Source organism: Strongyloides ratti, assembly GCF_001040885.1.
Source record: "Strongyloides ratti genome assembly S_ratti_ED321, chromosome : 2".
NCBI classification, from domain to species: Eukaryota; Metazoa; Nematoda; class Chromadorea; order Rhabditida; family Strongyloididae; genus Strongyloides; species Strongyloides ratti.
Window position 1 is genome coordinate 1,243,365 of NC_037308.1, and position 26,540 is coordinate 1,269,904.

Here is a 26,540-nt window from a genome sequence, read left to right on the forward strand (position 1 = left end):
CTAACTTAAACAATTATATTTTTTACATCAATATAAATTTCATCTTCTCTTCCAGAAGCTCCTCCAAATAATGATGTTCCACAATCACTAGGTGTTGCATTTTTATTTATACTACTACCAGGCATTCCTGAATCTTTTTCTGAAGAATGTAATGATGTAGGTTCTATAATACAGGATGATCTAACATATCCTTGATCCATCCATTCATTTACTTTATCATTATCATTTTTTCTTAATTTTTCTAAAATAGAAAATCTATGACAATTACTAGAATCTTTTTGTGATACAATAGGAATTCTTTTTGGTGTTTCATCATCACTTTCATAAATTGTTGATAATGTTTTTTTTCCTCTGCATCCATAATTTGATTTGTTTTTTTTAAATTGACGAATTGCATATGGTGGTACTTTAATATCGTTAAAAGCATTTACTTCTTGATTTCTTCTTACTCTTCCACATACCGTATTTTCGCTTCTTTCTCTCATCAATAATATTGTTATATAACTTGATATAATCATAAAAGTAATTATTAATATTAATATAAATACTACATTTAAAATATTAGTTAATGTTTTATTTGATGTTACTGAATACATTTGTTTATCCTGATTATTGAATTTTTTATTATAATAATAATCTTCACTATTAGTTCTTTTTATTTCTATGATTGCTGAATAGCATTTACCTGAAATTTCTAAAAAATTTGTACCATATAAAATTGATTGCTCAAGAATATCTGTTTGTGAAGAAAAATCACATTCAACAGGTATTTTAAAAATTGGATCTTTTCCTATTATTGTAGAAGAAAGTGTTAAAGTGGAAATTGATTGACCAAAAAACAAATTTGAAAGTTTTATTTTTGAAAGCTAAAAAATAAAATAAAATAAATGATAAAATTTTACATACAATTTGCATATTTTTATCAATTGATGCATCTATTCTTATAGCATCTTGATTATTATTTGATAATAAACTTAATTGAAATCTAGGTTCTGAACATCTTGTTGTTTTAAGACAACCTTCACGAAAATTAAGATTCTTTAATTCACCTTCAATTAAAAAATTACTTTTATTTCGTGAAATAGGTATTGATGTAGAAAAATTAAATATAATACATAAAATTAAATAAATAAACATTTTAATTATATACTTAAAATTTGGAAATAGTTAAAAAATTTCATTATATATAGAAAATTTTATTCTTAAGGTTGTTAGCATTATTTTAGTTTAAAATTGTTCCTCATTCTAAAACAGTAAACATTTAGAGTCTATTTATTTCCCGGAAATGATAAACATAAATGTTTGATTTATTAATAGGAAAGGAAATGTAGTTAAAGTCAAATTTAAGTGGAATTTAATAACTTAAAGGCTAACATTTTTACTAATTATAAGTGTTTCAAATTTTAATATACTTTTTTTAAGCATTAAAGTATTGCTCCAAATGTATTTTTTTTTTGACTATAATAGTTATAATGTTTTTATTTTTCATCTAAATAAGATAATTAAAAATATATTTTTACTATAATTTAATTTTTTTTTATATTCCATTTAAATATATATATTAAAATGTAAATAAAATTATCTTTTTATTTATCAATGTATAATAACTTTATATACAATATTTTCATTTTATATAATATGATAAATTTTCTACAAATTATTTAAAAAAAAAAACTATTAAAATTGTTAATTTCATTTAAATTATATTAAATTTTGAAAAGTATTTACCTTTTGATCTTCTAAATATATGTTATATATAAGTAAATAAAATTTTTTATTTTTATTTATAAAATTACAATATTATAATAAATTATAAACTTATTTTGTCCAACTTATACTTTATTTTGAAAAGAATAAATATCATAAAAGTTGCTAGACAAATTTTTAATAATAATAAAAAATAATTTTTGACATTAATATAAAATTTGTTTTTAACAAAATGTTAAAAAATTAGATTAAAAGAAAGATTTAATAAACAATATTTAATACAATTATAAATTAGTTTGTATTAAATAATATAAAATTAATGATGAATGGAGCAAATGGCAATTATCATAGTAGTATGCATATGAATGAAAGTGGAAACGAAGCAACATCAAAACTCCTTTTAATGATAGTATCATTTATGCTTGGAATAGCAACAATGATTATTGTTCTTATCTCTCAAGGAAGAATTGCTTTCAAAACTAAAAAGAATAAAAGTAAAAAAAGACATAAAAAGGAATCCACTTCTGATTCGAAAACATCAATTCCAATGACAGAAATTCAAAAGGTTGTCGAAGATTTACAAAAGCAAAATAAACTTAAAGATAATTCTGATGGAACTCCACAAATTATTGTTGTACAAAAGAAGTAATTAATAAAAACATTTAAATTATCCAAATTATAACTAAAATTATATTTAATATAATCTAACGAATTCATATGGTTTTATTTGTAAATTTTTTTATAACCTATTAATAAACATTATTCCAATAGAATTTTTTATTTGGATATATTTTAAACTTGTATCTTTTATTTCATTTCTTTGTAAATTTTTTTTTTTTTATATTTTTTAACAATGGTTAGTCATAATGATGGCAAAATGGAGAGTGAAGGTGTTTTGGAAGATGCTGCTGAACTTTTATTTCCTAAAGGTATATTTTTTATTTATTTTCTTTAATACCTTTTCTAGAATTTGAGGTTGCCAGTTCTGATACATTAATGACATCTGAAGTTTTTCTTCTCCTTGATCATAGGAGACAACAAAATGAAAAGAAAGAAGAGATTGAAGAATTAAATCCTGTTTTTTTAAAGACACTTGAATATACTAGACGTTTAGCACGTTTCAAAAACCGTGAAGCTATTCGTGCCGTTAGAGTATTGTTTGGTCAAAAAGCAGATATTATGCATAAATTTGAAATTGCTCAGCTTGCAAATCTTTTACCTGAAACTGCCGAAGAAGCTAAATCTCTAATACCAAGTTTGCAAGCAAAAATTGACGACGATGCTTTGGAAGAATTTTTGAAAGAAGTTATTCATAAAAAAACATTTCAATAATTCATTACTTTTTTGTTTTCATTTGTATTCATTTAAAATCATTTTTAATTATATATTCATAAATTCAATAAAATTAAATTTTAAATATATTTATTAAAATATATATTGTTTTATCTTTATAAATATTTAAGATAAAAAAATGTTTTTATTAAAATGTTTATTTTTCTTTTTTTTATTAAATAATGTATATTCTGATTTTAATGAAGCTATTTATATAAAAAACTTAATTGGAAATGGTGATTATTTTATAGTTAATGATCAATCAAATACAGGACTTCAGTCAATTAAACTTAATTTAGCTATACATGATAAAGAAATATGTGGAACAAATTTATATGATAATAAAGAGAATATTAAAACAGAAAATTTTGTAAAATCAAAATTACATATTGAACAAAAAATTATGGGAGGTAAAAAAGTAAAAATAGCTTTTGAACCATGGTCTGTTCAAATATACTATTTAAATAAATTTATATGTGGTGGTACACTTGTAGCAAGAAATTATATAATGTCTGCAGCTCATTGTATAGTTGAAAATTGTCATTCATCAAAAGTAAATAAAAATGATATTCAAAAATTAGAAGTTCTTATTAATTACCCAGGTGATGAGACTAGTAATTTTATTGATAAAACACTAGAAGGGTTTCACCTTCCTAATCTACGACGTCGTATTCGGTCTATATTACTACCATCATTTTCAGATAGCGGAAATATTCAATGTCAAGGAGAAAACGATTTTGCCATTTTGGAGTTGGATGAATATATTCCAGAAGGATATGGCTATGCATGTCTTCCTATTTTTTATCCACCTATGTATACAATTTATTCATCGAATTTTTACATTGTTGGTTATGGTAGAAATCCTTACAGAGAAGAAAGAATGATGTTTAATCAAAATAGCTTTTTTCAAAATAATATTGAAATTAATAATCCTTTTGAATACAATGAAAATAAAATTCAAAAACTTGAGGTTGGTGTATTAATTACCTATCCTGCCTGTCGCATAAAATCTTCAATTCCTGCTAGCAAAGGATATATTTGTGTATATGATAAAGTTGATGAAGGAATTTGTGATGGTGATAGTGGTAGTGGTCTATTTATAAAACATAAAGATATTGAATCTTATCAACAAGAACAAACAATACTAGTAGGTATTGTTTCTAAAGCGGCATCATGTTTAGTTGGAAAAGATTGGGTTGCAACTAACTATCAACTTTATACTGATGTTTTTCAACATAATAATATGTATAAAAAATTTTTTAAAAATGAATAACTTTTAATTAAATTTTTTATAAAATTTATATCAATTCAACATTTTAAAAATATACCAATAAAATATTTATTTTAACAGAAATAATGAAAAAGGATTTGAAAAATTTTTTTTTATTTCTTGTCTTTTGTCTTTAAAGATTCAATATCAATTGGTGCTGCTTTGACAAATGGAAGGATTTCTTTATATTTTTTTGGCATCCATGGTTTTAAAACATCTGGAACCAAAATACCATCTGGAGTTTGGTAATTCTCCATAATAGCACACATAGCACGTGTCGTTGCACACATAGTAGAATTAAGCATATGAACATATTCAATCTCTCTATTATTTTTTTTAGATCTTCCAAATCTAATTTTAAGGTTACGAGCTTGATAATCAGTACAATTAGAACATGATACAAGTTCTCTAAAAGCTTTTGAACCTGGGAACCATGCTTCAAGATCATATTTTTTTGAAGCTGCTAAATTTAATTCTCCAGAAACAATATTAACAATACGATAAGGAATTTTTAAAGCTTGATAAAATGTTTCAGCATTTTTAATCATTTCATCAAACATTTCCCATGAAATATTATCACGTGGAGAACATATTACAAATTGTTCAACTTTTTCAAATTGATGTACACGAAATATTCCACGAGTATCACGACCATGTGAACCTGCCTCTTGACGGAAACATGTTGAAAAACCGGAATATTTTATAGGAAGATCTTCTGCTCCCAACCATTCATCTTTATGAAAACCTGCTATTGGTTGTTCTGAAGTAGCAATAAGATATTTGTCATCACCACTATCTTCACTCTCATTACTTCCTTTTTCATTTAATTTATAAAGTTCTTCATCAAATTGTGAAAGTTGTGCTACCTCTGACATAATTTCTTTTCTCATGAAAAATGGTGGATATAAAGCTGTATACCCAGCATCACTAAGCATTTGAAGAGCATAATGTACTAAAGCCAATTCTAAGAAAACAAGTGGTTCTTTAAGAAAATAGCCACGAGAACCAGCAACACGAACACCCCGTTCTGAATCATAACCATCAATCATTGTAACAAGATCAAAATGTGAATATTTTTTAGTTGTTTCACAATCTCCAAAAGTTTTAACTACTTCGTTGTCATCCTCATCATTACTGACTACTACAGATTTGTGAAGCCAATTTCCAACAGATACAAGTAATTTGTCACGCTTTTTTTCAGACTCAGTCATATCAATTTTTAATTGAATTGAAGCTTGATCTATTAATGGACTTATCTTTTTTAAAGCATGAACATTAAGTGTATTTAAATCATCAGCTAAAAGTGAATCAAGTTTTTTTAAAATTTCTTCTGGTACAGGAGAATCTTCTGGTCCTTGATTTTCTTTTTTTTTCATCTTATCTCCAATAACTTTATTTACTACATTTTTAGATCTATTTAATCCATCCAATTGAAAACGTTCTTTAAAAAAATTGTTATAATATTAAAATTAAAAAAAAAAACATACGCTCTCTCCAAAGTTTGTCAAATTTTACAATTTCATCAACAACACTGACATCCTTAAAACGTTTTTTCTGGTTTTCAACTATCAAGGCAACGTCACCACCTTTCTCTTCACGAAAAGACTCAATATTAAGAACCATCACAAATACCTAAAATATGTTTTTAAAAAATTTAATACTTTAAAGATAAATATTCAATAAATAAGAATACTGTAATTAAAATGTATAAATTTTAAAAGATAAAAATATATTTAAATTTTTTTTTTGATATATAAATATTTGAAAAAAAACCAAATCCTAGAATTCATAGGAATTTCTCAACATTAGTTGATTTAAATATGCATTACTCCAACATTTCACATATTTGTCAGTGATAAATCCGAATAAGACAAAAAAAAAAGAAAAAATACAAAATCTTTCATTATTCTATAATCATTTTTAATGTATAATAAATTTATTTCTGAAGTTAAACATAAAATGTAGATAATAATGAGATAAATTAAATAAATATTAATAATAGATTTTTTAAAGTAAAAAAAAATTTCTTTAAATTATAAATTGTTGATTAAATTAGACTTATTTTATTTTCAAATATAGTTTAACGTTTTAAAAATATGTTATTTTAACAAAAACAAATAAATGGAAAAGGTACATTCAAACATTTATAAAAAAAACGGTTTTTATACAAAAATATTAATGATATGGTACAATTATAATGATTAGTTTTAATTCCATAAGAATAAATAATTTTATTATTTTTTTTTCCAAATAAATAAAAAAAAAGTAAAATATTATTTTACATTTAAAAATATTTTATCTTTAAAAATAGTGAATAACATGCAAATTTAACCACAAAGTTTCTTTTTCATTCTTAAAAAGTCATCTATTTTCACTACGCCTTGTTCATTCTCTTCACAGTTAGCAGAATGTAATTTTCTTTTGATTTTTTAGTTGTTTTCATTAAATTTATTATTATAAAAGAGTTAAGATTATTTTTGATCAAAACGTAATTAAAACGTTGATTCTTATTTGTAAAAAATAGATATCTTAACCGTAATTTATATATAGAATTTTTATCTTTCTATGTTTTTAAAATTATATATACATGAAAATAAAAATATTAAAACTTTAAAAATTAAAATATATTTTAATCAACACCAATTACACCTATATATATTTATTTATTTAAGAGTTGAAAAAAAAAATATTTACAAATTATCAATAAAAAATTCATATGGATTATTCATTGCTATTCGAAAACTTTGTCTACTTCCTGACAAGTCACTTGGCATTTGATCAATTCTAGTTGGAACCCCATTTTTTAATAAAACTCCCGTTGATGTATAATGTGTCGGTACTGAATTTAATGAGGGTGCAGGTGGAAGTATTACTTTTGACTGCTTAACACGACGATGTTCTGAACTTGAACTACCATCATTTGAAGTACCTGAAGCTTGTGAATGAAGATCTACTGGAACACGTGGAGGCAAGATTACATTCTGACCTGGAAATGGAGAAATTGGCATAGAAGCATAACCAGAAATCTAAAAATTATATTAAAAAAAATTAATTAGAATAATAATAACTTACAATTGATGGTGGTCCGTGATGATTATTTGTCCATTGTCCATTTTGAGACAACGTCCCAATACTTGTAATACCAGGTGGTGGTGGTGGTAAATATCCTCCATCATTAAGTATATCTTGATTGTTGGCTAAAAAAAGATAATTTATAAATGCTAATTTAATAAAAGCTAACCAAATACATAGTAGCATTGTTCAGTAAAATTGTTTTTATTAACAACATGTGATATCAATTTCTCCTTTAATAATTCTGATGCAAATTTCTTTCCTTCTTTGCGATCACGTATACCATCAACATGTTCTATTAACCAATCAACCAAATCTGATCCTAAAAAACACATTGGAATTGGTATCTTTAGCCAAGTCCTATCTTTAATATCTAAACCTGAATTTGGCATAGCCATAGTTCTTAAAATTTGCCTATGATCCATTCCAATAGACAATTTTTGCTGTTGTTGAGGTAGATGATGTTGATTTGCAGTCATTCCAATAACTGTGCTAGGTGTACCATCAGAATCATTTGATGTAACTAGAGATCCACTTTGTCTTCCATTATTAATAACAACATTGTGATAAGGACCACGTTGCCCAGGAACAGGTGTAGGAGCACCTTCGGAACCTTCCAAAATACTTGGCATACCAACACCTTTCTTCATAAGTTCACACATAGCATTTGTATGTTGAATCCATGCTTCTGTATCAATAGGTCGAACAGGTTCCTCTCTAATATTTGGTTTGTTAATGCAACTCTTTGCACCTGAGTCAAAACTTTTTGCTACTGTTAATTTAATTGGTCCTTTTCTTGCTACAGCACCTCTTAATACATCAACAGCTTGATCATTAGTAAAATTTTCAAATGATATATCATTTACTTGTAAAATCATATCACCTGGTTCAATTCTACCATCCAATGCCACTGCACCACCTTTCATAACATTAGCCACATATATACCATTATCCCCTCTTGCTGAACTTTGACCAACAATTGATATTCCTAAGAAATTTACAGTATCAATATTTAAAGTTACTGTAATAACATCTAAACACATAGATGATTCAGTAATTGAAGTAAATGATGACGCTCTCGAAGGTTGACGATATTTCTTTCGATTTTTTCTTCTCCTATATAAATGTTGTCTTGATACTGAAGTAATATCTGTTGATGTTGATACTCTAGATTCATCATCAGAAAGAGCACGAAACTCTGATTCTGTATCATCAAACTGATTTCTCCTACCTCCTCTTCCATAACCCATTAACAAACGATTATTCCTAGTACCATAAGAATGTTTATAATCATCAACCGGTCTTATAGAACTTATAAAAGATTCAGAATCTGTTGTCATCATACTATTATCAAAAGCATGCCTTGCTTGCTTATAAACAGCATCTATTGAATTCATTCCAAAAATACTACCATTAGGTGCTGGAGCAGGAACATTATGTATAGATTTTAAAGGTCTTATATTATGATTTACTGCTTCTGAAACAGTACTACCTTCAGATGTTAATAAATATAATATATTATTTGTTTCAGCTTTAGCAATAAGTTCACTGTCATCTTTTAACTCTCTTTTTACCTCCATATTTATTTCTGGATCAATAAGTTTTATAAAAAATTTGTAATTTGATTTATTTAATACCCGTTTAAAATCAGCTAAAGTACAACGATCAGGTGGAACCGGAATTTCAGATAAAAATGGTGTTTGATCATCATCTATATGATAGTAAATCTAAATTTTATTTTTGTATTTTAATTAAAAAAAAATATATAAAATCTTACTTTTGTAACTAAAGAAGCTTGTGAACCATTACCAGTACTTCGTTTTAAGGTTCCCAAAACTGGTATATTACCCATGCTTATATCACTTAGACCATCGCCATCACTAAAAGCACCAGATGATTCATGATTTATAGAGGCAATCCTTTCAGATAATTTTTCAATTACTGTATTAGCATCTTCATGATCACTAGAAGATGTAATTGATGAAGCTGAATTTGTTTGTTGTGTATTTTGAGGTGAATCATCCTGTGAAGACCCTGATTGGGCCATTTTTTTATAATAGTATGTAAAAATAAATAAATCTATAAAATAAATAAAGTATTATGATATGATAAAAAATTTTAATAACATAAAATTTAGTTGAAAGTAGACATATATATCGATTTACTTAAATAATATTTTAAAAATATTATATTACTTATTTTTAAAGTTAAATAATACCAATATTTATTGGAGTATATTTGATAAAAAAAAAAAAATAAATTTTTTATATGTAATCGTTTCTAAAAACAATAAGTTATATACTTTATAAAACACGTCATAAACTATTTAATAGCTTATAACGTTATCTTTTTTGTTGGCGGGTCAATTGTGGCATCTAATACAGTTATTTATTATTGCATGATGTATTGGCAAAGTAGACTGTTATGCCACAATAGAGAATAAATTAAGAAAAGAAAGAAAAGGAAAGTTACTTTATATCTAATAATAATAATAATAATATTAATAATAACGTGTTAATCTTCTTTTTTAATTAGCGTAAAAAGTTACGAAATTATATTTTAAATCGCATAATAAAGAAATGTTTATATGATGTGTATAGAGATTAAGTTGAAATAGATGATTTTCCTCATCACTACAATATAATGCAGCTGGTAACTTGGCAATCGATGTAGTTAGAAATACTTTGTAGTGAGTTAAATTAAAAAAATGTGGCGCGTAGAATAAATGAACAATAAAAATATTTATGTATTATTTTGGAGGTTGGTAATAAATTTTAGAAAAATTTTATACAATAGTATTTAAAGGATAATGGCATTATTATAATTTTCTATTTATTGATCTTAAAATTTTTAAAATTAATTTATAATAAATACTTAATTTATAAAAATTTTATGTAAAGAAGAAATTAAATAAATATCAAAATTAATAAAGTTATGTTATCTATTTATTTTTTGATCCATCTTTTTGAATTGTAAAATTATCATATATCGAGTATTTCAAACAGTGATAAAATAAAGTTTATAAAAAAAAATAATTTCTCGATACAATCGTACAAAATAAGTATTGTGCACTAATATTTGCTGTGTCTGCCAATATCCTTAAATCCACTATATTTGCATTACTTTTCAGTAAGAGGCAGTGAAAGTTAGGCAGATCGCGACAGTTTTGTCTACAACGTTTGGCCATCAAACTATTATATCGCTTTTAATACATATTTTTATGACTACTCTTCGCAGTAGGACATATTATTCTAGAAGTATATATATATATATAATACTACTGTATAGGGTATACAAAAAAGAAAAATGTAAAGATATTAACAATAGATAGATTGACAAAATTAATAAACAATAAAATTTTTTTTACAAAATCTTATTTTTTATATTTAATTAATTTTATATATTTTTAACTCATTTTTTTTAATACAATTAAAAATACTACGTATCAAATAACTTTTTATTAATAATTTTATCTTATATTACATCCAATATTCTTTTAATTTAAAATAATAAGAAATTTTCATGATATTCTTATAATACAATGAAATTAAGTAAATATAAATTATATAATTTGTAATGTTAAAAATTAAAAGATTTTGATAAAATAAGATTAAAATCTAAATAATTATTTTAATTTTTTGCTTATTTACTTTACCACACTATACTAATTTTTATATATAATTTCTATTTTATTTTATTGTATAAAATGTTATAAATGTATAGGAAAAGATAGTCTCTTATCTTTTTAATGTTATAACAATTGAGATATTTGAATTTTTCTAACAAAGTGCCCTTAACAAATGTATAAAAAGAAAATATAGTTTCATATCAGATGAATGTTGAATAAATATATATGGTTTACAAGTGACAAGAAATAATCTATCAAGAAAGTAAAGAATGTGACAAAGATGACTGAAGAATATAGAAAAATATAAAAAAGACATCGAGAGTATTATAAATAAGCTTAAAATTATTTTTATTATTTAACCGAACATTGGGATTTACCAAGATGACGTTTTTAATTTGATAAGGAAATTGTGTAAATGAACTTTTAATGATAAGAGTAAAGACATTTATATAAAATAACAGGGAGTAACGTGAAACATATTAATCATATAAACAAAAATTTTATCCAACTATAATATTGTATCTTTAATTTATTAAAATTATAATTAAATGGTACATTTATAATTACTAGATGATGACAGAATATTCATTGACATATAAATAATAAAGTAAGATTAGCTATATATAATTTGTTTAAGTTTATGTTTATCTTCTCTATATCATACGAGACAATTTTAAATTTGCTAGATTGTTATTAAGATAACAATGAAATGTATTTAAAAAGCTTCATATAATCTAATCAGTAAATTTAAAATAGATATAACTTTAAATATTTCCGTAATATTTGATGAATAATCTTTAAATAATAAGTTTTAATATTATTTTTTTTAAATAAACAAATTAATAAAATATTTTTATTATACTATAAGGACAATTAATAAAAATTAAGTTGTACTCTTTAATTATAGAACAGAAAAATTTATATTTATTAAAAATTTTATAAATTTATTTTCTATATAATTCATCAAAAATAATATTGATAACAAAAATTTATGTATGACATTAATGACAATTTATTATATTAAATGTATAGCATGAATTTATAAATGGATAAATTATAAATTAATATGTTGTTGACAATAAATAAGAAAATAGTTTTTACTTTAATTATTATATCTTATTTGAATAAGATAATAATTTTACAATATATGATAATGATAAAATAAATTAGTAATATTAAATTAACAAAAAATTTATATATTTACTTATAATCTTTTTTAATATAAATTTTTTATTATTGAAAAATAAAATTTTCAAGAACATATAATTTTACAAGTAATGATTAAACTTTTTTTTTAATAAATAAAAGGGATCAAAGCTTTTCTATTAACAATTTCACTGTTATCACTAAATTTTTTCCGATACCAAATTTGATTTGTTTTAGCAGCAATCATTTGATTTATTAAAACAAACAATAAAAAGTACTAAAAATTTTCTTTATTAATTTTATATTAAAAAAACATACCAAAAGATTTTGCGATTTTCCAATTCCATATAAAGTAATGTAAATTAAAATTTCATAAAAAAAATGTGGACAACAAACAAATTTGTGAATACCATTCAAACAAACTTTATGACTAAAATTTTTAATTGTATTATTTTTGTCTTTACGTAGATTTGCAAAATCTTTTGCTATTCCATTTTGTAAATAATTAAAAAATATAAATAAAACTGTAAATATGATTTGTAAAAAATCTATACTTTTTGAAGTTTTTAAGGATAATGAACTCAGGACAGATAATGGAAGAAAAATATAATGTAGAATACCCATTATAAAATGTGATAAATGTATTGTTGATGGAGAGTATACAGAAATAAAAATTGTTTCATACAATCGACGACCAATATGAATAGAAAGGCAAATAAAAATAAGTAATGTTGTTTCATAACTTTGAATTTCTTTAGAATATCCAAAGAAATATAACCATTTGATAATTGGAACAAGTATATTGGGTGTAAAATAAAGAAGAATTAATAAAGTAAGTGACAATATTTCTCCCACTATATAAAAAATACAAAATGAACTAAAATATTTTATTTTTTTTTATTAAAATTTAAAAATACAAACCTTTTGGGAACAGAAAAATATGATAAAATATTTTTTTCTTCCAATGTTTTACCATAAAATATTAACGGCTTTAAAAATTTAAAAATTCCATTTTCTAAATCAAATAAAATTCCAAAACTTAACGGTAGTAATGTAACGGAAACTAATAACAAATAAAATTGAACAAAGTTTTCCGGTATCATTATATATCCCTATCTCATAAACTTTATTTCAATATTGCTTTTGATTCTGTTAAAAATATGCGTGTCTTGAACAGAAAGATTGTATACTATAATATTTGTACCGTAAAAGAATTTGGAATAAAATTATCCCTATTATAATATTTTACCAGATTTTTTAACTTGTTATGTTTAATTTCAAACTTCTTCTTTATCCTTATAATCAAGTTTTCCTAAATTTTTAGCCTGAAGAAATTTTAAAAAACATGTTATAAATAATTTTTTTATATTTTTTTTATCGAGCGAGAGTACACTTTTTAAATTAAACTTATTAATTCTTTTTTAAGGTTTCTTAGTTAATTATGGGATATACAAATTTGTACTTCTCTCGCCCACGCAATTACGGACCAGGATCACGTTCCTGCAGAGTTTGCTTCGGACATCATGGTCTTATTCGTAAATATGGACTTGATATGTGCCGTAGATGTTTCCGTGAGTACGCTCCCGATATTGGATTCAAAAAAGTATGTTTTGTCTTTTAAATTCATTTATTTTATTTTTTTTAGCTTGATTAAACTATGGAATAAACTAATCCAACATCGTTATTGTCAGTTTTGGTAACTATCTTCAAAAACTGCTTGTTTCGTCGGACTATATTATTTGTTTGTTCAATAAAACATTTGTTTCTAAATTATATTTGTGAATCATTTGTTTTTGACGCTTTATTTGTTGATAAAAAATTTACATATATTGGTTTATTTTTTTTTAAACATGGTATGAATCTATTCATAATGGTGTTCTTTCCACAATACTTTGAAACTTTTTTCCCTAGTTTTTTCATGTTTTTTTGCCTTCGTAAATTAAAAAAACTATTGTTTATTTCTAATTTATTTATATTAAAATAAACCTTCCATATACTGTAAGATTCATAGAATATGTTTATTAAACAAAATTCAATAAGACATTTCTTTTATAAAATTGTCAATTGAAAAATACATTATAAATAATTTTTCAAAATAGATTTAAAAATATCAAAAATTATTACATACTTTCTATTGACTGATGTTGTTTTTATTTACTTTAAATTTAAAAATAATCTTAAACTGAATAAGTTACAATACCAAGTTAATTAATACTACGAAAAACAATTTCTGGTAAGAGAAAAAATCCTTTTTGTGATAACATTTTTTTTAGTTATATACAACTTCATGAATTTAAAGATTTCTTCGTATGAATATATTAATAATTTTGAACTATAATTTTATTTATCTGATAGAAGATAAAATATCCATAATCATATATTGTCAATGTTTTCAATAACTATTAAAAATAACATCAAAATATATTATTTATATTTATAAATTCGTCAAATTAAGAAGAACGTCATACTTTGATTAAGTTCTAATTTATTTTCATTCAACACTCTTTCTTCAAAAAAAAAAAAATTTTTAACAATAAAAGTACATTTTTAAAAATTTTATGCACTAGACTACTACCAAATTTTAAAAGATTAGTTTCTCGTGTACTAAACCTGAAACTAGAAACTAGTATAGATTGTATTAACTATAAATAAAAAATTTGCTTAAAGACACAAATACCATAAATTAACAACATTTTACTATACAAAAAAATTTTTATTTTATAACTAGTAATAATATTTTTTAAAGAATCAAAAAAAAAAGATGTAGTTTATTGAACTAATTTAAAATATATTTCATAGGCAAAAAAAAACTTATGTTAAAAATAATAATATTAAATTTAAAAATATTTATCATAATTTTTTAAAGGTCAAAAATAATTGTCATGAACTTAAATGCCAAAATGATAAAAATATAAATAAGTAAATCATGTTTATTGTTAAGTATTTTTTATATAAAAAAAACGACGTAATTTGTATACATGGCTTTAGTCAAATGATAGTGATGAGAGAGTAGCCGTGTTATGATGATATCCTTTTTCCTCCACCACTTTTCTTTAAAAGATTGATTTTGACATTGTACAAAATAAAAAATATTTTACATGAATTAATATTAGTTTGTATGTAGTACAACAAAAAGTTAATTTCTATTATTTTAATCATTAAGTATTTTACAAATACAACATTTATATATTTACCAAAACTATTTACTTAAATATTTTTATATTATGATTAATGATATGTATAAATAATTTCCTCTCTACATTTTCCTATTTTGATGTCTATTAATATCTAACTTTGAAACATGACTTTTTTTTTATGAACACCCTTCTTATGTCATTACTTTTAATGAAATTTTTCATTTAAATTTAAAATTAAATCTACATTTTAAATTTTTGACCCGTATTGAAAAACAATTTTATTTCCATATGAAGTAAAAATATAATTATCAGAAGATAAAAATGATGCCCGGTCAAAATTACTAACTAAACATAAATCACGTCATCAGATGTTGTTTAATGTCACATGTCAAAATGTTTGCATGTATAATTACAACATTGATAATAATACCAATATCTAGAGAATTTTGTTTGAAAATTGAACGTTTTTAAGTCTTTAGAAATATTTATTTTCAAGATACTTTGTGCTAAAGAGCAGTTTTAGAAAAGAACAATTTTCTTATGATTTTTTAAAATTTTATGGGCATAGTTTCTATATAGTTAAGCTGACTGTTTTCTAATATTTAATTTTTCTATAAAATTAAATTTTATTCATAATTTTCATAGATAATTTCTAAATTTTATGTTAAGATACTTCAAGTGATATTATCCTGGTATTTATTAAAAATTTTCTATAGTTTTTCGTCTTGTAAAAGTAATTTGGATAATTTTTTTCAATAAGATAACGTCACAGGATGATCCTCATAAGTTGGTTTTTGTTTTATTCAACTTCTTAAAATTATTAGGTTGATTTTCATAAAATACTATATATATATGTGTACTTTTTTTGGATATGCAAAAATTGTTGGTTTTTTTCTAATAATTTTTTTCTGATATTTAATTTTTTTTTAAAAATATTTATAACAAAGTTACATTTATTTATTATTTTGTTTATAATAATTTGTACTATGTAGGAAAGTTTGTTTTTTTAAAAAAAAACACTTAATTATTATTTTTCATTTGTTATTCTAAAAAAAATTGTTTGATTTTTCTAACAAAATAATGATTTTAAAATTCAATAAAATAGTATTTTTCTTTGTCAATATATTATTTAAAAAAGTTCATAACGCAATCTTCGGTAATTTTATTTCTGTTGACAGATTTATCACATTTGTAAAGCATTTCTGCAATTTTTCTGGATTTTTTTTGTTTATATTGAGGATTTAAGAGTATAAAATGTCATTGTATAAATTTTACAATTATTTTCTAACCAAATACACTTAGTTTATAGATAACTTTTGTGGTCTTCTAATTAAACATAGTGTCATAGATAAATATAAAATAATAGCTTGATTACAAATACTTCAAATACTTTTCAATCTTAATTTTATTTAAATAATTGCTATATATCTATCTAAAACACAATTAAATTCAATTTTTATGTTTCAATATTCAGATTATATGTTAACGTTTTAAACTTTATATTAAATACATTTACCATATTCTAATATTTTATTTATTTTTGTGTTTATAAGATATTAAAAAAAAATATTATTTAATTTTTATTTATGTTAAAACAGTTTTTATTCAGTTTATTGACAAGATATTTTAATATAATATTAATAAAAAAAAAGCCAACATTATATAATTTTTTTTTTAAAAAACATCATAACAATTTGAATAAACTGTTTAGTCTTAAAAATAATATTTAAAGAATTAAAAAGGGGAAATATTATCATATATGAATTTTATTCATGTCATTTGGGAAGATCCTTACAAATGTTAAATATTTTTTTTTATAAATACTTCTTAACGCATTTATCTTTGGAATAATTATTATATGGAAATTTAAAAAAAAAGTTTAGTTTTAAAGTAAAGTTTTTTTTTTCCTCTACACAATTTTCAACCTCGTAGTTTTATATATAGAGATTTTATGGCATTTGCCATCAAATGATGTCACCCGACACGATTAGCGTTTGGAATAATATTTTTATTTGTTATTTTACCCACACTACCAGTTTAAATTGTAGTTTAAACGTGCATGGATGATTATTTTTTTCTACCATTTTCATCATATATTATTAATTCTTTTTTTTAGATTGAATTTTAAAGATATTATTGTTGCATCTAAAGCAATTTTATTAATCAAAATTCTATCTAAATTGAAATCACTTATTTTACCAATCCGAAGTTTTGCTTCTTTAACAGTTATGGATTGTAAAGAACTAGAAACATCTACTAATGAAAATGGAAAACAAGATAGTCAACTAACAGAAATACCTAGTTCTGATAAGATTCAGGAACAAGATGTAGTTCCAAGAAAAATTCCATGTCTTAATTCAGAATTAACTAATGATATTAAAATAGCTGTGCCTGAATCATCATCAAACATTTATTCCCAAACCACAAATGAGGTTAATGATATAGACACTAAAACAGAAATAGACAAAGTATTAGATTGTGAAAACAATGCTGATTCAACAATTTCTAGTGATGTATTAGGTTCTGTATCAACTGAAGCTACCAAACAAATTAATGGAAATGTTGGTTGGTCTGAAGTTTGCGAAAAATTGGCAAAGGATATTGTTGATAAAGGTGTTGATGAAATTTTGGAAGAATTTTACTCTTTAAATTATGGTATTGAAGATGTTGATTTAGAATTATTTTTTAATTTTGTTAATATGAGTCGAAACCGTTATAGGGATATTGTCTTAAAAGATGCAACACGAATTATATTAGAAGACGAGGAAAATGACTATATTCATGCAAATTATGTTTCAACACCTAGTAATAATAAACGATTTATCTGTTGTCAAGCTCCATTAGAACAGACGACAGAACATTTCTGGAAAATGGTCCTTCAAGAAGAATCTGAATATATTTTTATGTTGTGTCACATCGTTGAAGAAGGTCGTGAGAAATGCCATCCTTATTATCCAGGAGAAGTTGGACAAAAATTAGTTATCAATAAATTAACTATTGAAAATTCAGGACTTGAGGAACATCCAACAGAATATGGTTTGAGAGTTTGTGTGCTTAAAATCTATGAAGACGATTTGCTAAAAAAGACTGTTAAACATTGGCAATATGTTTCATGGCCTGATCGAAAGGTGCCACTTTTATCTGAGACAATATTTTATGCTTTAGATAATATGAGAATTTCTGAAAAACCAATTATTGTTCATTGTAGTGCTGGAATAGGAAGAACGGGAACTGTGGTATTCTTAGAAAATTTACTTGAAAAAATAAACAACGGAGATATAATGAAAGAAACACCTGCCAATGTCCTCGAAGCAATTAGAAAACAACGTGTAATGTCTGTTCAAACTCCAATGCAGTATCTTTATACACATCGTCTTTTACTAAATCACCTACTTAAGGAAGGAAAAATTCGTGAATCACCAGAATTACAAAAGTTCTTCCGAGAATATGATGAAAAGTATGACCAACATAATTAGTCAATTTAAGTTATTGTGGAAATCAATTCTTATTGCACATACCATTTTTTAATGTTATAAAATAAAAATTATTTAATTTATCGTTTATTCTAGAAAAAAAAAGAGGACATCACAAAATCTATGTTTTTTTGAAAGTCGTGATATTAATAATTCCTATTCTTCAGCGGCAATTCTTGCAAGAACCAATGGTTCTACATCTTTCCAAAGTTTTCCTTGATTTCTCTAAAAAACATATATGAGAACAAACTTTAAAAAATAGTTCTTACTTTTTCCCAGTAAGCATCAGTAGCTTTATTGAAAACTAAGTCAAAAACAAAAACTGTTCCAGTTGCTCCAAGAAGAATTGTAGAAAATCTCTTTGTAAATGTTTTGTAAATAATGCTTGGCAAAGCAGACATTTTCTGTAAATAAAAGTTCTATATTTATAACTTTAAGGATCGTTTTATACACTAGAAATGTATAAAAAAAAGTGTAGCAGAAAATCTATGATTTAAAAAGCAAAAATAATACCAGATAGAAAGTAGTTTACTTTAGTAAAAAACAAATTAACGATGAGTAATAGAATACCAATTGTTAAAATCAACATTCTTGTCGCGATATTCTGACTGGGTATTGTTCACTGAGTATCATTTTAATATATCATTACTTTACTATGAAAAGATCTTTTAAAATTTTTTTAAATTACAGGGGTTTCTATATTTCAATGTTTTCATCTTGTTTTTTACTATTAGTTTTTTTTAAATATATTGTTTTATTCTAATATTACGTTTTTTGTAAATTAAAAATATAATTTAATAATATTTTTAATTGTTTTTTTTATACTTTATTTCAATTTATTTTACAATTATTTTATACTTCACTAAATATTTTTAAGGTTTAAAGTATCAAAATGACCAACACTAAAGGTCTCCGTCGTGGTACTCGTTACATGTTTGCCCGTGATTTCCGTAAGCATGGTACCGAACACATGTCCACTTACTATACTCAATACAAACGTGGAGATATTGTAACTGTAAAAGGAAACGGAGCTTTCCAAGGTGGTATGCCATACAAAGTCTACCATGGAAAAACTGGAAGAGTTTTCAATGTAACTAAACGTGCTGTTGGTATTATTATAAACAAACGTGTTCGTACAAGAATTATTCCAAAAAGAATCAACGTTAGAATTGAGCATGTCAGACAATCAAAGTCTCGCCATGAATTCCTTGACCGTGTTAAGAAGAACGATGTCATCAAGCAAGCAGTTAAAGAAGGAAAACAACCATGGGTTGAACTTAAAAGACATGTAAGTTTTTTTTATTTTTTTATTTATTAAAAAAAATAATTTTAAGGCCGCTCAACCAAGACCCGGACATTTCGTTAAAGTTAAACAAGCTCCAACCGTTTTGACTCCAGTTAAATTTGAAATTGATGCTTAAACTTTTCCGAGAGGGATTTGTTATTGTTTGTCATTGTTAAAAATAAAAAATTTACTAAGTTACCTTTATTTAATGGGTGACATAAAAATTTGTTATTCAACAATTTCTTTATATTTGTTTTTTTCTTAATAATCATAAAGTTTTTTCTTAGGAATACAATGAATGAAGAGAATCCTTTGATTGATAATATTAAATCTATTACTAAAGATGCAGTAGAATCTGATATTGATTTCTATTGTGCTTTAGAAGATGATTTAAATGAAAAATGGGTTAATGATAAATTAAAAAAACAAAAAGGATTAAAATGTGAAGTTGAAGAGAGTGATAAGGTTGATTCTCTAAGCAATTCAGATGATCCATATGAAAAATCAGATTTTAAAACAGATGCTGTTCTATCTTGTCCTTCTTGTCTAACAATAGTGTGTTATGAATCTCAACGTCATGAAACTTATAAAAATCAGTATCGTGCAATGTTTGCACAGTCAGTGACGATTGATTTTGATAAAAAACTCTTTTTTCCACTAACTGGTAAAAAAATTTCTAACACTATGTCTACAGAAATTCCTGAAAACGCCTCTATGGATGATATTTTTTATCCAGTAAATTGTGCTTGCTGTAAACATCAAATTGGTGTATATGATAATGAAGAAGTATATCATTTTTTTGAAGTTGTAACAGGTTATTAAAAAAAAATCATAGATATATAATGTTTTTAAAATGAAATGACCTCAAACATATTACCGTTGTACATATTTTAGTATTCCAAACTCCATGTAATATCTTTTTTTTCACATTAAACAAAAATAAAAAAAATACTTGATTTATAAAAGAAAGAAAAGTTTAAATTCTTTTTTATGTCATATATGTTCGTTGGCAGTCTTTTCGTCGCGAAAGTTTCTTTAACTTCAAAGTAGTTGTCTTTGGTTAACAGTGTATATTATTGCGCATCAACCATTACTTTGATATTTAGTACTAATTGTATCTCCAAATTTTTGTAATAACTCAAAATATTCAATTTTGAATAATGGTTTTTTACTAAATTTTGTTTTTAATTATTTTGTAAAATTTTTTATATATAATGAACAAATTAACTAATATACGAAAACATTTTTTAAAAAATAACGGTAAGTAATTAATTATAATCAATATTTTATAAAATTTTAATGGTTTAAATAATTTAAGATGATTGTAAATATGCTTTAAATGTGGAAAAAGAAAATCCAAGAAGTTTATCACCTTTATTAAATGAAGATTTTGTTGATAAAGTTAACATTGCTGTTGGATCATTAGAGAGTATATTAAGTAATCCACAAGCAATGTCTTATTTAATACAATATATGGAAAATATAAGTATGTTTAATTATTATTTTTTATTTTTTTTAAATAATTTTTAGATCATTTAAATTATATTAAATTTTTAATTCATACTAAATCATTTTCTGAAGTCACTCCACCATCTTATCAAGAAGCTTTTTATATATATGAATTATATTTTTCCTCAAAATCAATTATTTCACTTTTTAATGAATCAACTATTGAAGGAATTAAAAATGCATTAAATAATAAAACAATAACAAATTTTCTTTATAAAGATGCAGTTTTAAGGGTAAAGGAAGTCATTAATAAACGGTATTTAGATTCATTTTTATCATCTGTTTACTACAAATCTTATTTAATAGAATGTTTAAATGATTCTCCTTTTTCATTAGCTGATGTTTTTAACATTGATCAATTATTATGCAATTTCATTGAATATTTAGACACTGAAAATGATAGAAAATATTTAGAATTTATAATTGCTGTTAATTCTTTTTTAGAAGACTATAATAATTGTGTAGATGATAAAAGTCAGATGGAAGATGCTATGATAATTTATGAAAAATATATTTCTATGCAAGCTATAGAAGCATTAAATTTTGGAGATTCTGTTCGTGTTCAGGTTGAACAACAAATTTGTAGCTTACATGGAAAACCTTCAAAAGAATGTTTTAAAGTTCCATATGATTTAGCAAAGAAATTGTTACAAGTTAAAAGTATCCCACAATATAGAGAAAGTTTATTTTTTTCTAGATTAAAAAAGGAATTAAAATATACGATTGATATGATGAATGATGTTTCGAATCATGGAAATACAAATTTTATAAATATTGACTATATTAATAAAAAAGGTACATTTCAAGATGATGACAGTATTTCTCTTAACAGTAATGCAACTTCAAGTGTCATAACTAATAGTTGTCCTTTAACACCAAGAAAAAAGAAAATTAAGTTAGTAGCTAAAAATTTTAAAAGAAATTAATCTTTTATTTTAGAGAATATTCTTTAGGAAAAGTTGATGAATATGGAAGGTATAGCCCATTATATGATTCTACAATTCTTAATTCTTCACCAACTCATGTTCCAAATAAAATTAAACAAAAAATTGAGAATTTACTTAGTTCAAGCGCTAAAAAAGAATCATTAGTAGCTGATCAAGTGGCTCAATTAATAATTAATGATATACAAAATATGATTAATAACGGAGTTTCTGAAGCATAATTTATAAAAAAATTAATTAAACATATTTTCAAAGTTAGTGCCTTTTTACCAACGAGTTTTTAGAAAAATTAAAAAAAAATAATAAAAAGTTTGAAGAATTTTCTATACTTTATAAATTTAATAATCTTATTAAAAAATAATATACTATCATTCCATTTTTATTAGTTAATAATTAAAAATATAGTAAATTTGCCTATATTTATCAATAAATTTTAACAATATACTTTTTCTATTAATAATTTTTCTGGTAAATATTTTTATTATTATCACATCCATATGCTTTATAGATATATGTTATATTTAAGAACGGTTTTATAAAGTTTTTAAGATGTTTATCACAAAAAAAAATTTTTTATCTTGTGATTGTAAGAGTTTTAAAAATAATGTTTTTTATCTTTCATATAAATTTTTTTAAACCATTCTATATAATATATTATTTTAGTCACTCTAATTAACATTATTAAAAATTCTTACTCATCATTTTATATATTTTATTATTTTTTTTATTTCTAAACTTAAATGTTTTTATTTTTATTATAGAAAATATTTATATTAAGATTATTAATTTAAATAATGACTTTAAAATATATAAAAAAGTTTTATTTTATAAATTTGTTTCTTTTCTTTGTTCAAAAATAAAAGTTTAATAAAAATTGTTAAAATTTCTTTACATGTTTTTAAAATATAGTAAATACATTTAGAATGGAAGTTTGATTATCAATATAAAAAGTTAATAATTATTTATTTATAAATTTTTTAAATAATAATTAAAATTTTTTTTTTTAATTTTCCTTTAAAAATTTACTTTTCTAAAAGAATAATATAAGAAATTTTTTTTGACCACTTTTTACTTTTGGATAAAATTATATTTAAAAATTTTTAATAAAGATCATCTTGCAACACATGCCATTTTTGATCTTTTTGCTGAACTACCTCTAAAAAAAATGTAACTTTTGTCAAAATTATTGTAGCCTTTTTAATCATCACAATTTTTTTTATCATACAAGTTTACCAAAAATTTTTAAAATTTTCAGTGATTAATTATTGGGTTATATATTATATAAGAATTTTACAGCTAAAATTAAGCCTATACAAAATAAATACAAAAGAAAAATTGAAAAAAATTTATTAGGTCAAATCTCGCCTATTATAATATATTAGGACATTATCCAGTCTTACTCTCAGGTCTATTATTAATAAGCTTAGTTATGACAGATTCATCGACAAGAGTGGTAGTATCACCAAAGTCAGCATTGACATCACCTTCGGCAATCTTGCGAAGAATTCTACGTGTAATTTTGCCAGAACGAGTTTTTGGAAGTCCTGGAGCTTCTTGAACAACATCTGGAACTGCAATAGCACCGATTTTTCTACGTACAGTCAATTTAAGTTCATTAACAATAGTTGGTGTAAGTTTGGTTCCTTCTAGCATTGTTACAAAAGCATATGGGAAATTTCCTTTTATATTATGAGGAGCAGCTACGACAGCAGCTTCAGAAACACCAGGATGTTCCACTAATGCTGATTCAATTTCAGCTGTACTAAGTAAATGACCTGAGACATTCATGAGATCATCAACTCTTCCTGTAACCCAATGATATCCATCCTCGTCTCTTCTACAACCATCTCCTGTAAAGTAATATCCTTTGAAAGAGGAAAAGTATGTTTTTTCCCATCTTTCGTGATCATCCCAACATGATCTACTTATACCTGGCCATGGTTGTGAGAAACACAAATTTCCTTCACCAGGACCTTCCATTAAAGCACCATCGTTATCCAAAATACAGGGTACAACTCCAAAGAAAGGTAAAGTTGCGGAACCAGGTTTTGTTGGAACTGCTCCAGGAACAGGTACAATAACATGTCCTCCTGTTTCAGTTTGCCAATAAGTATCAACAACAGCAGCCCTTTTTTCTCCAACAACATAATAAAGCCATTCCCATGCAGATGGATTAATTGGTTCACCTACACTTCCAATAATTTTTAATGATGAACGATTATATTTCTTCACAATTTCATTACCAAATCCCATTAAACATCTTACAGCAGTTGGTGCTGTGTAAAGCTTTGTAACACCATATTTTTCAACTATATTCCACATTCTTCCAGCATCTGGATATGTTGGAATTCCTTCAAAGATTATTGATGACATTCCATTCATTAGAGGACCATATACAACATAAGAATGTCCCGTAATCCATCCACAATCAGCTGTGCACCAATACATATCATCATCTTGTGAATCAAATGTAATTTTACAAGTATAGTAAGCATATGTCATGTATCCAGCTGTTGTATGAACAATACCTTTTGGGGAACCAGTTGATCCTGAGGTATACAAAATAAATGATGGATCCTCTGAATCCATCCATTCAACAGGACTCTCAATTCCATAAGCTTGTTTAAGTTCTGAGTCCCATGAACATTCAATATCTAGTGGACCAGCAGAGGTTGATGGTTGAGGAGCACCATTAGGAATAGTAATTTTATCAGAATGATTTACAACAATCATACTGTCAATTTTGTAGTTACTTTTTTCACAAATTTTAACTGCTGTAACTGCAAGAGCTCTTAAATCAATTAATTTATTTGATCTATAAAAAGCATCAGCAGTAATTAAGATCTTTGATTTACAATGAATTATTCTGTTTGCAAGTGATTCACTTGAAAATCCTGCAAAAACGATTGAATGGATAGCCCCAATACGTGCACAGGCTAACATAGCAATAGGTAATTCAAATGACATTGGAAGATAAATTGCAACAACATCTCCTTTTTTTACACCCTTACTTCTTAAAACAGCTGAAAAAGCAATTACTTTTTCAAGAAGTTCTTTGTAAGTAATTGAATCTTCATCGCCAGGTTCATTACCTTCAAATTTGAAAGCTATTTTATTTCCCAAACCACGATTAATATTTCTTTCTAAACAATTGTAAGCAATATTGGTTCTAGAACCTTTCATAAAATTTACAAATATTCTTCCTTTTTCCCTATTAAAATTCCACTCTAATCCATTATCTGTCATTTTTTCAAAGTAAAGTTCAGATGCAACATTTCTCCAGAATTTATCACTTTCATTTAAACTTGAACGATATCTCTCATGGTATGTTTGGATGTTTTTAATGTGAGCAGAAGCAGACAAGGAACTAGGTGGCGGAAACAAGTTATTTCCCTTAGAACCATCTAAATCAAATTTGACCTTACAGTCGGACATTGTTAGTAGTTATCTAAAAGTAGTCATTAATTAAATAAGTTATTACAAAAAAAAACAAATTAAATAATTTTCATAAATAAAAAAATTGCGTAATTTTATAATTTAAAAAATTTATTTAAATATTTTCAATATAATAAAGCTAAAAAAAAATTCAACAATTATGATTTAAATTATTTTCAAATTTGCAAAAATTCCTCTATCTTTTAGTGTTATAAAACTCTACCAAAACCGTTAAAAAAAACTTGGTGTAACAATGACGCAACATTTAAAATATAACGCAGACCAAGTTCAACGATAATATCACCACATTTTATCTATTTTCAATATATATTAAAAATAATCGTACTAAAACGATGACAATAAGACCATATTTATATTGTATGATAGATCAATGATTTAAATAAAGGTCATTTTATATAAAAATCGAACGATTCCTAATTAGTGTTTCGGATGTGTGCCACATCATGTTATATATTTTACTGACAATATAAAGAAATTAAACTTAATCTGGATATCTGATAAATTAAAGAAAATTTTAGTCGCCCACACGACAGTACTTTGAAGCCACTCTTAACGATAAAAATTTACACTATTAAATCAAA

General features: G+C 24.2%; 15 protein-coding genes across 15 annotated transcripts; 8 read left to right on the forward strand and 7 right to left on the reverse strand.

Moving 5' to 3' along the window:
* Positions 1–5: 5 nt before the first annotated feature.
* SRAE_2000036200 (Hypothetical protein) lies at positions 6–1,137 on the reverse strand (the record flags this gene model as incomplete). The annotated part of the gene is made up of 3 exons (XM_024651182.1): positions 6–866; positions 907–1,019; positions 1,068–1,137. The coding sequence occupies 3 exons, from the start codon at positions 1,135–1,137 to the stop codon at positions 6–8; spliced, it is 1,044 nt and encodes a 347-aa protein (XP_024504885.1).
* An 889-nt stretch (positions 1,138–2,026) lies between these two features.
* On the forward strand, positions 2,027–2,356 carry SRAE_2000036300 (Hypothetical protein; the record flags this gene model as incomplete). Its single annotated transcript, XM_024651183.1, has 1 exon — positions 2,027–2,356. One exon carries the CDS (start codon positions 2,027–2,029, stop codon positions 2,354–2,356), a length of 330 nt encoding a protein of 109 aa, XP_024504886.1.
* A 204-nt stretch (positions 2,357–2,560) lies between these two features.
* SRAE_2000036400 (DNA-directed RNA polymerase II subunit RPB4) lies at positions 2,561–3,039 on the forward strand (the record flags this gene model as incomplete). The annotated part of the gene is made up of 2 exons (XM_024651184.1): positions 2,561–2,636; positions 2,675–3,039. 2 exons carry the CDS (start codon positions 2,561–2,563, stop codon positions 3,037–3,039), a joined length of 441 nt encoding a protein of 146 aa, XP_024504887.1.
* Positions 3,040–3,178: 139 nt separating this feature from the next.
* On the forward strand, positions 3,179–4,312 carry SRAE_2000036500 (Peptidase S1 domain and Peptidase S1A, chymotrypsin-type family and Trypsin-like cysteine/serine peptidase domain-containing protein; the record flags this gene model as incomplete). The annotated part of the gene is made up of 1 exon (XM_024651186.1): positions 3,179–4,312. One exon carries the CDS (start codon positions 3,179–3,181, stop codon positions 4,310–4,312), a length of 1,134 nt encoding a protein of 377 aa, XP_024504888.1.
* Positions 4,313–4,422: 110 nt separating this feature from the next.
* Positions 4,423–5,932, reverse strand: SRAE_2000036600 (Seryl-tRNA synthetase; the record flags this gene model as incomplete). Its single annotated transcript, XM_024651187.1, has 2 exons — positions 4,423–5,750; positions 5,797–5,932. 2 exons carry the CDS (start codon positions 5,930–5,932, stop codon positions 4,423–4,425), a joined length of 1,464 nt encoding a protein of 487 aa, XP_024504889.1.
* A 1,067-nt stretch (positions 5,933–6,999) lies between these two features.
* Positions 7,000–8,961, reverse strand: SRAE_2000036700 (Segment polarity protein dishevelled; the record flags this gene model as incomplete). Its single annotated transcript, XM_024651188.1, has 3 exons — positions 7,000–7,335; positions 7,382–7,506; positions 7,551–8,961. The coding sequence occupies 3 exons, from the start codon at positions 8,959–8,961 to the stop codon at positions 7,000–7,002; spliced, it is 1,872 nt and encodes a 623-aa protein (XP_024504890.1).
* Positions 8,962–8,963: 2 nt separating this feature from the next.
* SRAE_2000036800 (DIX domain-containing protein) lies at positions 8,964–9,428 on the reverse strand (the record flags this gene model as incomplete). Its single annotated transcript, XM_024651189.1, has 3 exons — positions 8,964–8,969; positions 9,019–9,108; positions 9,159–9,428. 3 exons carry the CDS (start codon positions 9,426–9,428, stop codon positions 8,964–8,966), a joined length of 366 nt encoding a protein of 121 aa, XP_024504891.1.
* A 2,875-nt stretch (positions 9,429–12,303) lies between these two features.
* On the reverse strand, positions 12,304–13,258 carry SRAE_2000036900 (Polyprenol reductase; the record flags this gene model as incomplete). Its single annotated transcript, XM_024651190.1, has 4 exons — positions 12,304–12,432; positions 12,474–12,585; positions 12,841–13,032; positions 13,077–13,258. 4 exons carry the CDS (start codon positions 13,256–13,258, stop codon positions 12,304–12,306), a joined length of 615 nt encoding a protein of 204 aa, XP_024504892.1.
* Positions 13,259–13,596: 338 nt separating this feature from the next.
* SRAE_2000036950 (40S ribosomal protein S29) lies at positions 13,597–13,809 on the forward strand (the record flags this gene model as incomplete). Its single annotated transcript, XM_024651191.1, has 2 exons — positions 13,597–13,758; positions 13,801–13,809. The coding sequence occupies 2 exons, from the start codon at positions 13,597–13,599 to the stop codon at positions 13,807–13,809; spliced, it is 171 nt and encodes a 56-aa protein (XP_024504893.1).
* A 3,711-nt stretch (positions 13,810–17,520) lies between these two features.
* SRAE_2000037000 (Protein-tyrosine phosphatase, receptor/non-receptor type domain and Protein-tyrosine/Dual specificity phosphatase domain and Protein-tyrosine phosphatase, catalytic domain-containing protein) lies at positions 17,521–18,768 on the forward strand (the record flags this gene model as incomplete). The annotated part of the gene is made up of 1 exon (XM_024651192.1): positions 17,521–18,768. One exon carries the CDS (start codon positions 17,521–17,523, stop codon positions 18,766–18,768), a length of 1,248 nt encoding a protein of 415 aa, XP_024504894.1.
* Positions 18,769–18,921: 153 nt separating this feature from the next.
* Positions 18,922–19,166, reverse strand: SRAE_2000037100 (Cytochrome b-c1 complex subunit 9 family-containing protein; the record flags this gene model as incomplete). Its single annotated transcript, XM_024651193.1, has 2 exons — positions 18,922–18,990; positions 19,035–19,166. 2 exons carry the CDS (start codon positions 19,164–19,166, stop codon positions 18,922–18,924), a joined length of 201 nt encoding a protein of 66 aa, XP_024504895.1.
* A 491-nt stretch (positions 19,167–19,657) lies between these two features.
* SRAE_2000037200 (60S ribosomal protein L21) lies at positions 19,658–20,186 on the forward strand (the record flags this gene model as incomplete). Its single annotated transcript, XM_024651194.1, has 2 exons — positions 19,658–20,053; positions 20,100–20,186. The coding sequence occupies 2 exons, from the start codon at positions 19,658–19,660 to the stop codon at positions 20,184–20,186; spliced, it is 483 nt and encodes a 160-aa protein (XP_024504896.1).
* A 158-nt stretch (positions 20,187–20,344) lies between these two features.
* SRAE_2000037300 (E2F-associated phosphoprotein) lies at positions 20,345–20,872 on the forward strand (the record flags this gene model as incomplete). The annotated part of the gene is made up of 1 exon (XM_024651195.1): positions 20,345–20,872. One exon carries the CDS (start codon positions 20,345–20,347, stop codon positions 20,870–20,872), a length of 528 nt encoding a protein of 175 aa, XP_024504897.1.
* A 392-nt stretch (positions 20,873–21,264) lies between these two features.
* SRAE_2000037400 (A-kinase anchor protein 10, mitochondrial) lies at positions 21,265–22,724 on the forward strand (the record flags this gene model as incomplete). The annotated part of the gene is made up of 4 exons (XM_024651197.1): positions 21,265–21,310; positions 21,369–21,536; positions 21,581–22,454; positions 22,499–22,724. 4 exons carry the CDS (start codon positions 21,265–21,267, stop codon positions 22,722–22,724), a joined length of 1,314 nt encoding a protein of 437 aa, XP_024504898.1.
* Positions 22,725–23,889: 1,165 nt separating this feature from the next.
* Positions 23,890–25,938, reverse strand: SRAE_2000037500 (Acetyl-coenzyme A synthetase 2-like, mitochondrial; the record flags this gene model as incomplete). The annotated part of the gene is made up of 1 exon (XM_024651198.1): positions 23,890–25,938. One exon carries the CDS (start codon positions 25,936–25,938, stop codon positions 23,890–23,892), a length of 2,049 nt encoding a protein of 682 aa, XP_024504899.1.
* Between the last annotated feature and the right edge of the window lie 602 nt (positions 25,939–26,540).